The sequence below is a fragment of the Oncorhynchus mykiss genome, chromosome 13, assembly GCF_013265735.2.
Source record: "Oncorhynchus mykiss isolate Arlee chromosome 13, USDA_OmykA_1.1, whole genome shotgun sequence".
In the NCBI taxonomy this organism is placed as follows: Eukaryota; Metazoa; Chordata; class Actinopteri; order Salmoniformes; family Salmonidae; genus Oncorhynchus; species Oncorhynchus mykiss.
The window spans coordinates 20,749,461-20,766,872 of NC_048577.1; the positions used below are offsets into that span (position 1 = coordinate 20,749,461).

General features: G+C 43.8%; 1 protein-coding gene across 2 annotated transcripts in view; it reads left to right on the forward strand.

The window, feature by feature from the left end:
• The first annotated feature begins 15,012 nt into the window (after positions 1–15,012).
• Positions 15,013–17,412, forward strand: part of LOC110485901 (keratin, type I cytoskeletal 18) — a 31,813-nt gene continuing 29,413 nt past the window's right edge. The window contains exons 1-2 of one of the 2 annotated variants that reach the window (XM_021557117.2): positions 15,013–15,452; positions 15,745–15,949. In XM_021557117.2, the coding sequence (XP_021412792.2) occupies positions 15,752–15,949 (198 nt within the window). In that variant the 5' untranslated portion in view covers positions 15,013–15,452; positions 15,745–15,751. Of the gene's footprint in view, positions 15,950–17,412 lie in introns of both variants that reach the window. The other variant, XM_021557118.2, reaches the window with a different exon arrangement.

Consider the following 17,412-nt stretch of genomic DNA (forward strand, 5'->3'; position numbering starts at 1 on the left):
GGAATCATCTAAAATGATTGAAAGATTACTTTTGGCCAATTGGGTTGGGGTAGGGGATCCCTTCTATAGGGTGTACGCTCACATTAGCGCTGTGAATTTAACTGAACTGAACTGTGGATTTGAGCCATTGATAACGCACTAGGCTTCAAAGGATGCGGACAGACAGTATAATTGCTCCATTTTACTCACTGACCTCCGTAAACCACCTTCAGACCTTCAGGGTATCTTGTCAGGTCTAAGCAGACATCCCCAGTGACAAACAGCAGACATTTTAGCAGCCCGATTTTTTTTCTCTCACTAATTGGTCTGTTGATCAATCAGATTAGCTCTGAAAAAGATCTGATGTGAAAACATCTAATGTGATTGGTCAAAATACCAATTAGTGGAAAAGATATCGGAATTGGGCTGCCTGTCTAAACGCAGCCTTAGTCTTCTTTCCCCCTGGCTGTCAAGTTGTTCACTTGCTCTGTGTGCTGTATTTCAAATTCAATGACACGCATGTACCCCCATGAATAGGCCTATTGGTCCATTTCTACCAGTATGTGCACTACAGTATCAAGGTTATTGAGGGACCAATCACACAACTCTAAAATTACTATCTGACACTCCTTGATCTAGCAAATAAGTTGCTCTCTCCAGTTTTGTGGTTGTGTAAGCCATGCTTGTCTGACCACAATCCTTGTAATGCTTTTAATGCCAGCCTGCACAGATTGTTCTTTTAAGCCCTTAAAGCTGGAATCTGTAGTTGAAACGATAACAAAGCCCTCTGTTTTGGTAAAAGCTGAGGAATGGGCCTGGATAAATTGAACCACTCTCAAATTCATAGACATGGATCTATGGATGCAACAACTGATCATTCACGATATCAACATTGTAGTTTCGAAGCTATACAGTGTTTGTTTACATTTACTTTGTTTACAAACATTGGGGTAAAAAAAAGCTTCTCTTTTGGGTTCTGATGGGGTACAACAAATCAAATCAAATCACATTTTACTGGTCACATACACATGGTTAGCAGATGTTAATGCGAGTGTAGCGAAATGCCTGTGCTTCTAGTTCTGACAATGCAGTAATATCTAACAAGTAATCTAACAAATTCACAACAACTACCTTTTACACACAAATGTAAGAATATGTACATATAAATATATGGATGAGCGATGGCCGTGCGGCATAGGCAAGATGCAGTAGATGGTATAGAATACAGTATATACATATGAGATGACTAATGTCGGATATGTAAACATAATTAAAGTGACGTTATTTAAAGTGACAAGTGATATTATTAAGTCCATTTATTAAAGTGGCTAGAGATTTGAGTCTGTATGTTGGCATCAGCCCCTCTATGGTAGTGATGGCTGTTTAACAGTCTGCTGGCCTTGAGATAGAAGCTGTTTTTCAGTCTCTCGGTCCCAGCTTTGATGCACCTGTACTGACCTCGCCTTCTCACCTTTTGGATGATAGCGGGGGGAACAGGCAGTGGCTCGGGTGGTTATTGTCCTTGATGATCTTTTGGCCTTCCTGTGACATCGGGTACTGTAGGTGTCCTGAAGGGCAGGTAGTTTGCACCTGGTGATGCGTTGTGCAGACCGCACAACCCTCTGGAGAGGCTTGCGGTTGAGGGGGGTGCAGTTGCCTTACCAGGCGGTGATACAGCCTGACAGGATGCTCTCGATTGTGCATCTGTAAATGTTTATGAGTGTTTTAGGGGACAAGCTAAATTTCTTCAGCCTCATGAGGCGCTTTTGCACCTTCTTCACAACGCTGTCTGTGTGGGTAGGCCATTTCAGTTTGTCCGTGATGTGTATGCCAAGGAACTTCAAACTTTCCACCTTCTCCACTTCTGTCCCGTCGATGTGGATGAGGGGCTGCTCCCTCTGCTTTTTCCTGAAGTCCACAATCATCTCCTTTGTTTTGTTGACGTTAAGTGAGAGGTTATTTTTCCTGACACAACACTCCGAGGGCCCTCACCTCCTCCCTGTAGGCCATCTCGTTGTTGTTGGTAATCAAGTCTGCCACTGTAGTGTCATCTGCAAACTTGATGATTGAGTTGGAAGTGTGCATGGCCACACCGTCATGGGTGAACAGGGAGTACAGGAGAGGGCTGAGAACGCACCCTTGTGGGGCCCCAGTGTTGAGGGTCAGTGGAGTGGAGATGTTGTTTCCTAACTTCACCACCTGGGGGCGGCCCGTCAGAAAGTCCAGGACCCAGTTGCACAGGGCGGAGTTGAGACCCAGGGTCTCGAGCTTAATGATGAGTTTGGAGGGTACTATGGCATTAAATGCTGAGCTGTAGTCAATGAACAGCATTCTTACATAGGGATTCCTCTTGTCCAGATAGGATAGGGCAGTGTGATGGTGATTGCATCGTCAGTGGACCTATTTGCGGTAAGCAAATTGGAGTGGGTCTAGGGTATCAGGTAGGGTAAAGGTGCTATGATCCTTGACTAGTTTCTCAAAGCACTTCATGATGACAGAAGTGAGTGCAACGGTGCAATAGTCATTTAGTTCATTTACCTTAGCTTTCTTGGGAACAGGAACAATGGTGACCATCTTGAAGAATGTGGGGACAGCAGACTGGGATATGGATTGATTGAATATGTCCGTAAACACACCAGCCAGCAGGTCTGCGCATGCTCTGAGGATGTGGCTATAGATGCCGTCTGGGCCGGCAGCCTTGCAAGGGTTAACACGTTTAAATGTTTTACTCACGTCAGCCACGGAGAAGGATAGCCCACAGGCTTGGTAACGGGCCATGTCAGTTGCACTGTATTGTCCTCAAAGCGAGCAAAGAAGTTGTTTAGTTTGTCTGGGGGCAGGACATCGATGTCCGCGACGGGGCTGTTTTTTTTTTCGTAATCCGTGATTGACTGTAGACCCTGCAACATACGTCTCGTGTTTGAGCCATTGAATTGCGACCTATAAATGCACTGCATATATAATTCATATTCTTCAAGAATCAATGGGTACATATAATTCATTGTTAAGTACAAAAATGGAGGTAGCAACTAAGGATTCTAGCTTCAACCAACTGACCAAGTTGAATTTATCAATTATAATTTAGGAAGGAACAGTCAATCCTAAATCAGTTGTGATGGGCAGATGGTAGGCTAAACCAGATAATGCCTATGCACATAGACCCTACCTCTTGCATTTCTGGCGACTCCTCCTGCTGTCTATGGAGCCTTTGACTTGACTTGTTTGGACGTGTGTAAAGTATGTCCCAATCCTTGTTCAGGAGACAGGTGATCTCAGGAAAGTGTGCCACTCCTAGGTGTAATTGTTTTTCAGAACAACAATGACTCCTTAAGCCCGGAGGCGCTTTCACAAAAACCATGTCGAAGCCGATTATGATGTGGCCTAATCGTTTTTTTTTTTGTCCCTCTCTCCTCAGCTTTAACACTAGAAGTGCACAGAGCGTAATGTGGACGCAAAACTCATTTACATGTCCCCCCCCCCCCCCCATCCTTGGGTTTTCCTAAATAAGTCTCTATAATGCACTGTGGTTGTTAGAATCTTAACATCACAAACAGAACTGGTGTTATAACCAGTTTTAGGAGGATATGTCATTTCTGAATGGTTTTCCCCGCTGCCCCTCCTACTCCCGACAGTTGAAGGTGCCCTGCCCAGTTGGTAATCACTCTGATAATTGCCTCGAAACTGAACCTAAACTATATCAGAACAAATTTCACACATAAAACAACAGATGAAATCAGTGAAGTATGATGGGTGAGTTGATGAGCGAGGGGAAGCGAACGATGCATTATTATGTAATCACCAATTGTGAATGACGAACAGGGCGGGCCATTTTTTTTTTGTGTGTGGTGGGCAGAGGCACTCGGAACACCCGTGTCACCTGCAAGTGACGCGTTTGTGGGAAGTGTTGCAAGCAAGTGAATGTGACGAAGATTTGTCTCAACGGTTAGGACAAGGGATAACAGCTAAATGAGCTCCAACTGATGCCATTGCGTGAAGACGCACACCATACTGAAAGCACAAGTGAGGCCATGAATAATGTGTCCAATAACTGACAATAAGGGACTATTTTTGACTGCTGTCATATCGACACTTACAGTGCTGTGAAAAAGTGTTTGTCCCCTTTCAAATTTTCTCTACATTTGCGTATTTTTGACACTGCCTGTTATCAGATGTTCAACCAAAACCTACTATCTAATACAGGGAACCTGTGTGAACAATTAACACAACAATACTTATTTAATTTATTTAATAAACAAAGGTATGCAACACCCAATGCCCCGGTGTGAAAAAGTAATTGCCTTACACTCAATAACTGGTTGTGTCACCTTTAGCTGTAATGACTCACATCGCTTTGGAGGCATTTTGGCCCACTCTTCCATGCAAAGCTGCTTTAACTCAGCGACATTGGTGGGATTTCAAGCATGAACTGCTCATTTCAAGTCCTGCCACAACATCTCAATTGGGATTAGGTCTGGACTAGGCCATTCCAAAACATCAAATGTGTTGCTTTTTAGCCATTTTCATGTAGACTTGATTGTGTGTTTTGGATAATTGTCTTGCTTCATGACTCAGCTGCGCTTTAGCTTCAGCTCACCGACGAATGGCCTGACATTCTCCTGTAGAATTTTCTGATACAGAGCAGAATTCATGATTCCTTCTATTAAGGCAAGTCGTCCAGGTCCTGAGGCAGCAAAGTATCCCCAAACCATCACACCGCCACCACCATGCTTGTTCACTGGTAAAAGGTTCTTACTGTGGAATGCAGTGTTTACTTGAGTCAAGGGCAGATGGTTTTGGACGAGATGGTTTGGGGATTTGCTTTGCTTTGCTGCCTCAGGACCTGGCTGGGTTTTCCGTGTATCGGCAAGACAGAACAGCTACCTCCGGTAAGAAAATGGGTGGTGGTCTGTATCTATTTGTCAATAACAGCTGGTGCGCAATCTCTAATATTAAGGATGTCTCAATATGTTGCTCGCCTGAGGTAGAGTACCTTATAATAAGCTGTAGACCACACTATCTACCTAGAGAGTTTTCATCTATATTTTTTGGAGCTGTCTATTTACCACCACAAACTGATGCTGGCACTAGGACCGCACTCAACAAGCTGTATAAGGCCATAAGCAAACAAGAAAGCAGAAGCGGCGCTCCTAGTGGCCGGGGACTTTAATGCAGGAAAACTTAAGTCTGTTTTACCACATTTCTACCAGCATGTCACATGTGCAACTAGAGGGAAAAAAAGCTCTAGACCACCTTTACTCCACACACAGAGATGCGCACAAATCTCTCCCTGCAAATCGGATCATAATTCTATCCTCTTTATTCCTGCTTACTAGCAAAAACTAAAGCAGGACGTACCAGTGACTCGCTCAATACGGAAGTGGTCAGATGACGCAGATGCTAAGCTACAGGACTGTTTTGCCAGCACAGACTGGAATATGTTCCAGGCTTCATCCAATGGCATTGAGGAGTACACTACCTCAGTCAACCTCTTCATCAATAAGTGCATCGATGAAATTGTCCCCAAAGTGACTGTGGGTACATATCCCAACCAGAAGCTATGGATTACAGGCAACATCTGCACAGAGCTAAAGACTAGAGCTGCCGCTTTCAAGGAGTGGGACACTAATAAGAAATCCCACTATGCCCTCAGACAAGCCATCAAAAAGGCAAAGCGTCAATACAGGACTAAGATTGAAATCCACTACACCGGCTCTGAAGGTAGTCGGATGTGGCAGGGCTTGCAAACTATTACGGACTACAAAGGGAAACCCAGCTATGAGCTGCCCAGTGACGCGAGTCTCCCAGAAGGGCTAAATGCCTTTTATGCTCACGTCGAGGCAAACAACACTGACGCATGCATGAGAGCACCAGCTGTTCCAGACGACTGTGTGACCATGCTTTCCATAGCCGATGTGAGTAAGACCTTTAAACAGGTCAATATTCACAAAGCCGCTTGGCCTGACAAATTACCAGGACATGTACTCAGAGCATGCATAGACCAACATTTTTAACCTCTCCCTTACCAAGTCTGTAATACCTACATGTTTCAAGCAGACCACCATAGTCACCTGTGCCCAAGAACGCCAAGGTTACCTGTCTAAATGACTACCGCCCCGTAGCACTCACGTCTGTAGCCATGAAGTGCTTTGAAAGGCTGGTCATGGCTCACATCAACATCATCATCCCAGAAACCCTAGACCCACTCCAATTCGTAGTTTTCCCCAGCAGATCCACAGATGACACAATCTCAATTGCACTCCACACTGCTCTTTCCCACCTGGACAAAAGGAACACCTATGTGAGAAAGCTTTTAATTGACTACAGCTTAGCATTCAACACCATAGTGCCCACAAAGCTCATCACTAAGCTAAAGACCCTGGGACTAAACACCTCCCTCTGCAACTGGATCCTGGACTTCTTGATGGGCCACCACCAGATGGTAAGGGTAGGCAACAACACATCTGCCAAGCTGATCCTCAACATGGGGGCCCCTCAGGGGAGTGTGCTTAGGCCCCTCCTGTACTCCCTGTTCACCCACGACTGTGTGGCCAAGCATGACACCAAAACCATCATTAAGTTTGCTGAAGACACAACGGTGGTAGGCCTGATCACCGACAACGATGAGACAGCCTATAGGGAGGAGGTCAGAGACCTGGCAGTGTGATGGCAGAATAACAACCTCTCCCTCAACGTGAGCAAGACTGTAGTGAGGCGCTACAGAGGGTACTGCGTACCAGGACCTCTATACCGGTGCGACAAGTCTAGTTTCAAAAGGCTCCTTAATTAACAGCTTCTGCCCCCAAGCCACAAGACTGCTGAAAAATTTATCAAATGGCTACCTGGACTATTTGCATTGACACCCCCCCCCCCCCCCCCCCCAAACAGCTACTCGCTGTTTTATTATCTATGCAAATCAAATCAAATCAAATCAAATCAAATCAAATCAAATTTTATTTGTCACATACACATGGTTAGCAGATGTTAATGCGAGTGTAGCGAAATGCTTGTGCTTCTAGTTCCGACAATGCAGTAATAACAAGTAATCTAACTAACAATTCCAAAACTACTGTCTTGTACACAGTGTAAGGGGATAAAGAATATGTACATAAGGATATATGAATGAGTGATGGTACAGAGCAGCATAGGCAAGATACAGTAGATGGTATCGGGTACAGTATGTACAAATGAGATGAGTATGTAAACAAAGTGGCATAGTATAGTATAAAGTGGCTAGTGATACATGTATTACATAAGGATACCGTCGATGATATAGAGTACAGTATATACGTATGCATATGAGATGAATAATGTAGGGTAAGTAACATTTATATAAGGTAGCATTGTTTAAAGTGGCTAGTGATATATTTACATCATTTCCCATCAATTCCCATTATTAAAGTGGCTGGAGTTGAGTCAGTGTCAGTGTGTTGGCAGCAGCCACTCAGTGTTAGTGGTGGCTGTTTAACAGTCTGATGGCCTTGAGATAGAAGCTGTTTTTCAGTCTCTCGGTCCCAGCTTTGATGCACCTGTACTGACCTCGCCTTCTGGATGATAGCGGGGTGAACAGGCAGTGGCTCGGGTGGTTGATGTCCTTGATGATCTTTATGGCCTTCCTGTGACATCGGGTGGTGTAGGTGTCCTGGAGGGCAGGTAGTTTGCCCCCGGTGATGCGTTGTGCAGACCTCACTACCCTCTGGAGAGCCTTACGGTTGAGGGCGGTGCAGTTGCCATACCAGGCGGTGATACAGCCCGCCAGGATGCTCTCGATTGTGCATCTGTAGAAGTTTGTGAGTGCTTTTGGTGACAAGCCGAATTTCTTCAGCCTCCTGAGGTTGAAGAGGCGCTGCTGCGCCTTCTTCACGATGCTGTCTGTGTGAGTGGACCAATTCAGTTTGTCTGTGATGTGTATGCCGAGGAACTTAAAACTTGCTACCCTCTCCACTACTGTTCCATCGATGTGGATAGGGGGGTGTTCCCTCTGCTGTTTCCTGAAGTCCACAATCATCTCCTTAGTTTTGTTGACGTTGAGTGTGAGGTTGTTTTCCTGACACCACACTCCGAGGGCCCTCACCTCCTCCCTGTAGGCCGTCTCATCGTTGTTGGTAATCAAGCCTACCACTGTTGTGTCGTCCGCAAACTTGATGATTGAGTTGGAGGCGTGCGTGGCCACGCAGTCGTGGGTGAACAGGGAGTACAGGAGAGGGCTCAGAACGCAACCTTGTGGGGCCCCAGTGTTGAGGATCAGCGGTGCATAGTGCATAGTCACTTTACCCCTACTTACATGTACATATTACCTTGACTAACCTGTACCCCCGCACATTGACTTGGTACCGGTACCCTCTGTATATAGCCTCATTATTATTATTATTTTATTGTGTAACTTTTTAAACTTTAATTTATTTAGTAAATATTTTATTTGTCTTATTTTCTTAAAATTGCATTGTTGGTTAAGGGTAAGGGCTTGTAAGAAAGCATTTCATGGTAAAGTCTACACCTGTTGTATTCGGCACATTCAGCACAATAACATTTGATTTGATTTGATCCCAATTGAGATGTTGTGGCAGGAAGTGAAATGAGCAGTTCATACTTGAAAACCCACAAATGTCGCTGAGTTAAAGCAGTTGGCGGGCCAGAATACAGCAGAGTGGGCCAGAATACAGCAGAGTGGGCCAGAATACAGCAGAGTGGGCCAGAATTCCTCCACAGCGATGTGAGAGACTGCTCAACATCTCCAGGAAGCTGTCACGCCTGCTCCCGCTCCTCCTCCCTGGCACTCGAAGGCGCCAGGCTCCCCAGCATTACGCACTCCTGCCACCATCATTACGCACACCTACCTTCCCCTGTCACGCGCATCAGCGATTATTGGACTCACATGGACGCAATCACCTGTGCCATTACCTCCCCTATATCTGTCTGTTCCCAAGCTCTGTTCCCCGCTTCAAGATTAATATTTGTTTGACTTTGCATACCAGGTTCTGACGCTGTCTCTGTCCTGTTTGATGTCTGTTCCATATTAAATGTTCTACTCTCTGTACCTGCTTCTCTTCTCCGGCATCAGTCCTTACGGAAGCATTTGGTTGCAGTCATTGTAGCTAAAGGTGGCACAACCAATTATTGAGTGTAAGAGGGCAATTACTTTTTCACACAGGGGAAATGGGCTTTGCAAAACTTTGTTAATTAAATAACTAAAATAAGTATCTTTAAAAAAAATCTAAATTTAAACTCAGGTTCCCTTTATCATGTTTTTGGGGCGGCAGATGGTTAAAGTAGTGGATCATTAACCAAAATGTTTCTGGATCAAATCCCTGAGCTGACATGGTAAAAAACAGTTGTTCTGCCCTTGAACAAGGCAGTTAACCCACTGTTCCCCGGTAGGCAGTCATTGTAAATAAGAATTTGTTCTTAACTGACTTGCCTAGTTAAATAAAGCTTTTTAAAAATTATAATATTTGGTTGAAAATCTCATAACATTCGGTATAAAAAATGTGCCAAAATAAAGGTGCCAAATACTTTTTCACGGCACTATAATGCCATTATTGCATGAAGAAGGCAAGTCAAAAAGTTGTTCGGATTTTGCTTTTTTTTACTTTATCACATAAAAATATATCATATTATATCTTTAATTAAATATCGATACAGTGAGTACATTCATGAATCATATATTTACAAGAAAAGGAAGTAACAGATGAGAAGACATGAAGTAAAGACATGACATATATAGCAGAGGTTGGGGAGTAACAGATTACATGTCATCTTTTACGTGTAATGGATTACAAAAGACCGGTAAATACTCCGTTAAATGACCAGAAAAAATATTGTAATCAGATTACAGATACTTTTTAAAAACTAGACAATTACGTCGGGGATAACTTTGAAATTCAGAAGTGATGTTTGCGAGAAAAAACATATTTGACACGTCTCTGTTTCGTCAATGACATTCAAATCAGCATTGAAAAATGGGCACAAGTTTAGGTTTGTTCCACCTGAGCGAGTCTGACCACAAATCAGAGACCACTATGATGTCACCAAAATGTGTTTGATGGATCGCGGGAAAAGAGCAGGAATAGGCTTTTGTAGGCTACAGTCCAAGCTATGTCTTCCATTGGTGCAACTGCTGTCGGCATTTAACGATTATCCAACCTGGATAAACGCTTGGAGGTTAAGACGACAGCAGTGGTGTAGTCTACGGCGATACGGATATTACGTATTATTGTATCTACATAGCGCATTGATGTGAATCACACTGCACCTCTCTCATTTAGCTGTTTGCGCTTCACGGATTATGGTTGTTGTGGATGGCTGTTCACAAATCTAAATGTGTATTTGAACCCAATAATGGCATGAATTCAAGAAATATATGCTGCCTATCAATCATTGTTTTTGAAACCAGTGGACAGCCTGTGAAAAATGTGCTCTTGCAACAGCTGTATAGTGTGGCTCTCAGCCTATGGAATAACAGTGTGGCTTTTATTGCTCAATCTAATTAATGCTGATAAAAAACAATTCCATAGTCCTAATGGACACATGCTCAAACTTGCACACTTTTGATAGACTTAAAGGGGCAATCTGTAGTTGCAACATCCATACATTCATAAAGGGGCGTCAGGTAGCCTAGAGGTTAGAGCTTTTGGTCAGGAACCGAAAGGTTGCTGGATCAAATCCCAGAGCGGACAAGGTTCTGCCCCTGAACAAGACTGTTAACCCACTGTTACCCAGTAGGCCATCAGGAATAGGAATTTGTTCTTAACTGACTTACCTAGTTAGTGGAAACAGTAGACAGTACCAGTCAGATGTTTGGACACACCTACTCATTCAAGGGTTTTTATTTTTTAAACTATTTTCTACATTGTAGAATAATAGTGAAGACATCAAAACTATGAAATAACACATATGGAATCATGTAGTAACCAAAAAAAGTGTTAAACAAATCAAAATATATTTTCATATTTAAGATTCTTCAAAGTCATCACCCTTTGCCTTAATGACAGCTTTGCTCACTCTTGGCATTCTCTCAACTAGCTTCATGAGGTAGTCACCTAGAATGCATTTCAATTACATGTGTGCCTTGTTAAAAGCTCATTTGTGGAATTACTTTCCTTCCTAATGTGTTTGACATTAGACCAGTGGAAATCTGTCCTTTGGTCTGATGAGTCCAAATTTGAGATTTTTGGTTCCAACCGCCATGTCTTTGTGAGACGCAGAGTGGGTGAACGGATGATATCTACCTATGTGGTTCCCACCGTGAAGCATGGAGGAGGGGGTGTGATGGTGTGGGAGGGCTTTGCTGGTGACACTGTCTGTGATTTATTTAGAATTCAAGGCCCACTTAACCAGCATGGCTCCCACAGCATTCTACAGCAATACGCCATACCATCTGGTTTGCGCTTAGTGGGACTATCATTTGTTTTACAAGAGGGCAATGACCCAACACACATTCAGGCTGTGTAAGGGCTATTTGACCAAGAAGGAGAGTGATGGAGTGCTGTATCAGATGCCTTGGCCTCCACAATTGTCACGTTCTGACCTTAGTTATTTTATTTATGTCTTTGTTTTAGTATGGTCAGGGCGTGAGTTGGGTGGGTAGTCTATGTTCCATTTTCTGTGTTGTGTTTGCGTTTGGCCTGGTATGGTTCTCAATCAGAGGCAGGTGTCGTTAGTTGTCTCTGATGAAGAATCATACTTGGGTATCCTTTTCCCACTTGTGTTTCGTGAGTGTTTATTTTCTGTTCTGTGTTTTATTCCACCGTTCAGGACTGTTCGTTTGTCGTTTTATTGTTTTTTGTTTCAGTGTTCACTATTCGTATTAAAAATCAAGATGAACACTTACCACGCTGCGCTTTGATCCTCCACTCCTTCATACGATGACCGTTACAACAATCATCCGACCTCAACCAAATTGAGATGGTTTGAGATGAGTTGGACCGCAGAGTGAAGGAAAAGCAGCCAACAAGTACTCAAGATATGTGGAAAATCCTTCAAGACAGTTGGAAAAGCATTCCAGGTGAAGCTGGTTGAGAGAATGCCAAGCGTGTGCAAAGCAGTCATCAATGCAAAGCGTGCAAAGCGTGGCTACTTTGAAGAATCTCAAATGTAAGTTACATTTAGATTTGTTTAACACTTTTTTGCTTACTACATGATTCCACATGTGTTATTTCATAGTTTTGATGTCTTCACTATTATTCTACAATGTAGAAAATAGTAAAAATACCTGCTCCATGCAGGTGGTCTAAAACGTAACACCCCTGCACACTCCCTTGGTGACAGGAGAGATGGACCCAATGCATACAGTAGGCCTCACTCCTCTTGAACTCTCCACTGACTTGTTGACTAAGTGACTGAAGCTCAAAATGGTTCATGAGGAATTAAGATTGAACGTTCACACAGGTTAGTTTTCAAAGGTTTGCGGCCCACCAAGTGAACAAAAAAACAGATGCTTTCTAACCAGGACCCTGTCAGCAGCGGTGAAACGCTGCTTGCTCCCTATGGTTGTCCTGAAAATTCATTTACCGGTTCGAAAAGACATCCGTTTTCACAATGTGGTGCAGCTTTCGAAAGTCAGCTATAACAACAACACGTTTTACAGCAGAGACCTGTGGAGCATTGCAGGAGGACGTAGATAGGTTTTAAATTAGCCATTTGGAAGCTGGGGATAATTAGGTGGCCATGGTAGTATGGTAGACCAGATTAGGAATTTGGCCCAGACAGACATTATTACCCCTACTCATAAAAAGTGTGATTATGAAGTATTGTAAATGTGTGTATGTCCCAGACCGTCTTCAACAGTATAATGGTTTACTGGTTTACAATGGCATGTCAGGTATGTGGAAGCCAAAACGTGACCAGTTACTGAGATCATGCTAAAGCGTTTTACTGCAGTTAATCCTTTGAACTGGTTTGGATTAATACCCTAGTAACCTACAAATCAGGGCTCTAGTCTCAGAGGTTGCATAATGAGATCATGCTCAGACAAAACCCTCTTGGCGTTAACACAGTACCGTGTGCCACGGTGTGTTTCAAATGATACCTGCAGGTCCTAATGTTGGTTTAATAAAGCTTGAATGCCTAATGGAATAGGTAAAACAAAACAAAAAACAGTTGTCAGTTGTCATAATTGCTTGTGCTCTTCTGCCTGCAGAAAACACCTAGAGCAATGAATGTACTAGGGGAAACAGGTTAAGGAGTATGAACTGAAGGTCTTGGGTAGCACTGTCAAGATCAAGATCAACACTTGACCTCTATCAGGTTTTTACTTGTTCGCTTATCCTTGCTCCCTGCCTGCTTGCCTGATCCCCCTCAGTTAATTGCGTGCCTCAACGTTCCCCGCAAATGTCGTGCGACGAAACTGCGTCCTTGTGGGAGCAACGCACTGCAGTGTCCTGACTGGAACCGGCTGGAACGCATTCCCCCCGTGCGCATTCACTCACATTTTGTGATATGTTGTCCCAGGCCGCACACGCAGAAGAGCTTGCTGCGCCGTATTGTTTTCATCCGGTTAACGACGCCACTATCAATCTCGCCCATCATCATAGACATCAAACCATCATACCAGGGGGATAGGCTGCGGGCCAGCGCTGCGTGGGCGTGTATGTGTGATCTTAAGAGCCCTAACTGCCCCGCGTTGCCTCTTACTTCCACCTGCTCTAGTTTTCCCTTTGACATGCTAGTTAGGTCTCACCTGGTTTCACATTTTGGTCTGGTGGATTTGTGGGTCTAGCATTTCTCACCTCTCTCTCGTCCCTGTCGGAATAGACTGTCCTATGACTATCTCTACTAGTATGCGCTTGTTATGGACCAAAGCCAAAACCACAGGCACTGACCTATTGAGGGAAACACTTCAATGAGAGAACATTCTTTTTGCCCATGAAGTGTTTCCATGGGGATATTGTACTATAGACTCAAGACAGACACAGTGTTTGTAGCAGCTTTAAGTGTGACCTCATATTAATGATCCCTAGATCCTGTCTGTGAATGGTACAATGTAGGCGTGGCTGTTTACACAGAAAGGAAGAGAACCCCTTTATTGATCCAACAAGTAAATCCCACAGTCATCTGCTGCCTTTATCACCTAATGAGGTAGATTGAGAGTGCAAAGGACTGGAAAGGACTTGAAGGTGCCTACCCCGGGAGAGAGAGAGAGAGGAGAGAGAGAGAGAGAGAGAGAGAGAGAGAGAGAGAGAGAGAAATAGAGATGACTATGAGTTGTGTTACCTTAACTCACATTCCAAACACCCTGTCAGAGCGGCTTAAACTGGATGTTTTATTGTGCTTTTTCCCATCAGACGTTCACCGGCTTCTTTCGATGCCGCGCCCACACCTTAACTACCTCAACCATACGTCTTATCTTATTACCTCACCTGACTTAAAGCTCGTATTGTTATGACGTATGTTCTGGTGCCAAAATGTCTAAGATCTTGGTTGAATTGATCATGGGAATAACATCCTCACATTACTTGAGGTAAAGTCATAAAAAAGTCAGTGAAAGACTGAAAGAAAGCTTGATGGTTGCCATGACGAATCAACACACATTTGGTAACTCCTATACAAGTAGAACATTGTTGTCAACTTCAAGAGGATGAAAAAGTTGTGTCCTGCGAGAATGTCTGGAAAATGATCTCACTTGCCCCCCCAGACAAACACACACACACACACACACACACACACACACACAAAACAGGCCAATGAGAGGGTAGTGGTAGTCAAGGGAGGAATTGAGCAACCCATGTGACACAGCACAAAGTTCAGTGTTTATTACAGGCTGCTGATCTGATGAGTAAGTGGATAGACATTAGTTTCTCATTATTAATTAAAGTGTAGTATTAGTAGATACTAGATATGTTGTTTACACACGTACAAATGTGCAAACAAACACATACATACGCAAACACGCACAAACACAGACACACAAACAGAGAGTGTTGTCGCAGTGTGTGCCTGAACTTTCCCTCCACACAGGGCTCAGTAATCCTGGATCAGAGAACACAAAGGGCCTCAGAGCGCTGGTGATGTAAGCAGCAGTGTGTCCAGTGAGTGAGCGTGTTGCTTTACCCCAGCACTCTCCCCTAGAGCACTGCTGCAGGCTGTGTTTGGGGCGGAAAGAACCTGGCCCTGTCATGGCTGACCCCATGACAGCTGACACATAGTTGGTGCGAAAGCGATAGTGAGACTAGCCCTAACCCTACCATTCCCATCTGATCTGTCACAGACAGGGGACCGTCTCTGACCTGGGACCCAGTGGGAAAGTGAAAGTTGTTCGAAGCAGTGGAGAAGAATGTGGTCCAGCTCCGTCTAGGAGGGGAGGATCAGGAGCAGCTCGCTGCCGCGACCAAGGACTACTGAGACTGGTGCTTATCTTACTACTGTCAACACAAGGTGCTGCCTAGCCTGGAGAGAGAGAGAGAGAGAAAGAGAGAGAGAAAGAGAGAGGGGAGAGAGAGAGGAGGAGAGAGAGTGAGGGACGCCACGTTGCCTCACAGGTGAGTATTGCTAGGTAAATATTTACCCAGTAAACACCTCATGGATCCGTAATCTCAACAGTATCGGTAGCAGGCAGGGCGCTGCCTGCCAGGGTTGCAAAGTGGGTAGAAGTGGCTGTGTTGTTGACGTATGCTGAAATTGAAGTGCAAGAGGTTTTGGATGGCATAAGTGTTTACTGTACGTTTGGGTTGACCCTTTGTATCAGACACTCTCCTGAGTTGGCGAGGCTGTAAGTGTTTGATAATACCCCTGAGAGGCGTTTGTGTGTATTTTTTGGTGTACACTGCATAGGAGCATCATGGATTTGCTGCAGGACTCTCGGTGGACCATGCAGGGCCTCAACAGCCGTCTGAAGGGCTTCCTGGAGCAGGTAAACAAGCTGCAAGAGGCAAACTTGTGTCTGGAGGGCCAGATTGCAGACTGGGGTCTGAGGAACGCTCCGCACCCCCAGGAATGGACCCAGCAGGAAAGCACTGTGGACGACCTTCGTTCCCAGGTGAGACTGCCATCTATTACCTTTTTAATTGGTCCAAACATTGAGCCCTGCGGGACCCCAACTCATTAAACAGTCCATTTGTTTGCCAGTGATTATGCTGAGGTACTGTAAATGCCTATATTTGATTGAGCTGGTGTGTTGTGGCCATACAGTAGCTAGTAGGACTGACTTTAGGAACCTAACTTGTGCTGTATATTATCCGTATCATTTTTTATCAGAGTAGACCAAAGCCGACAAAATGTCTCTGAAAATAGCTTGCAAAGCATCTTTACTTCAAAGGTGTTTTCTTGCGTGCAGGGTTTTGGCTTGAGATAGTTACAGCATTGACTGAACAAACCGGTTATTAACAATTTTCAGTCCTGGCGATGATTACACTTAATAGCAGTCAAATTAAAACTGGCATATGACAACCCAGACAATGTCAACTGTTACAGAGATTGAGAAGTAGTCTCATACTGTATATCAGGACATTTGGAAACAAGACATCACTCCATTGTCACACACAAGAATGTGGATCCTTTTATTGCTTTAAAGGCCGTTGCCCTAGAAGACCATTAACACAGGCTGCTGTAATTGTCAGCTCACATGAGCTGATTGGAGGTTTTGCAACCACTCCTTGATTTATGGTCTCTGAATGTGAATGGAGACAAAGGCGAAGAAAGCACCATGATCTGACCTATTAGTATTGAAGCCAATGGGAGGGTTGACTTTTATGCCCAATTTCACTTTCAGTGAGAGTGTTGCATAAAATATGAGCAATTGCCAGTCCATTGATCATCATAAAGATCCTTCATGCATAACTGCACTGATACGATATCTGCAGGCGTTACCATGTGAGAACATGTCATCTACAAATGTACAAACACCACCGGTCAAAAGTTTTACACCTACTCATTCAAGGGTTTTTCTTTACTTTTACTGTTTTCTACATTCTAGAATAATAGTGAAGACATCAAAACTATGAAATAACACACATGGAATAATGTAGCAACCAAAAAAGTGTTATAAACTAATCAAAATACATTTTATATTTGAGATTCTTCAAATAGCCACCCTTTTGCCTTGATGACAGCTTTGCACACTCTTTTGCATTTCTCTCAACCAGCTTCATGAGGTAGTCACCTGGAATGCATTTGAATGAACAGGTGTTCCTTGTTAGAAGTTAATTTGTGGAATTTCTTTCCTTCTTAATGTGTTTGAGCCAATCAGTTGTGTTGTGACAATGTAGGGTTGGTATACAGAAAATGGCCCTATTTGGTAAAATACCAAATCCATATTATGGCAAGAACAGTTCAAATAAGCAAAGAGAAATGACAGTCCATCATTACTTTAAGACATGAAGGTCAGTTAATACGGAAAGGAAGACCTAGAGTTACCTCTGCTGCAGAGGATAGGTTCAGTAGAGTTACCAGCCTCAGAAATTGCAGCCCAAATAAATGCTTCACAGAGTTCAAGTAACAGAC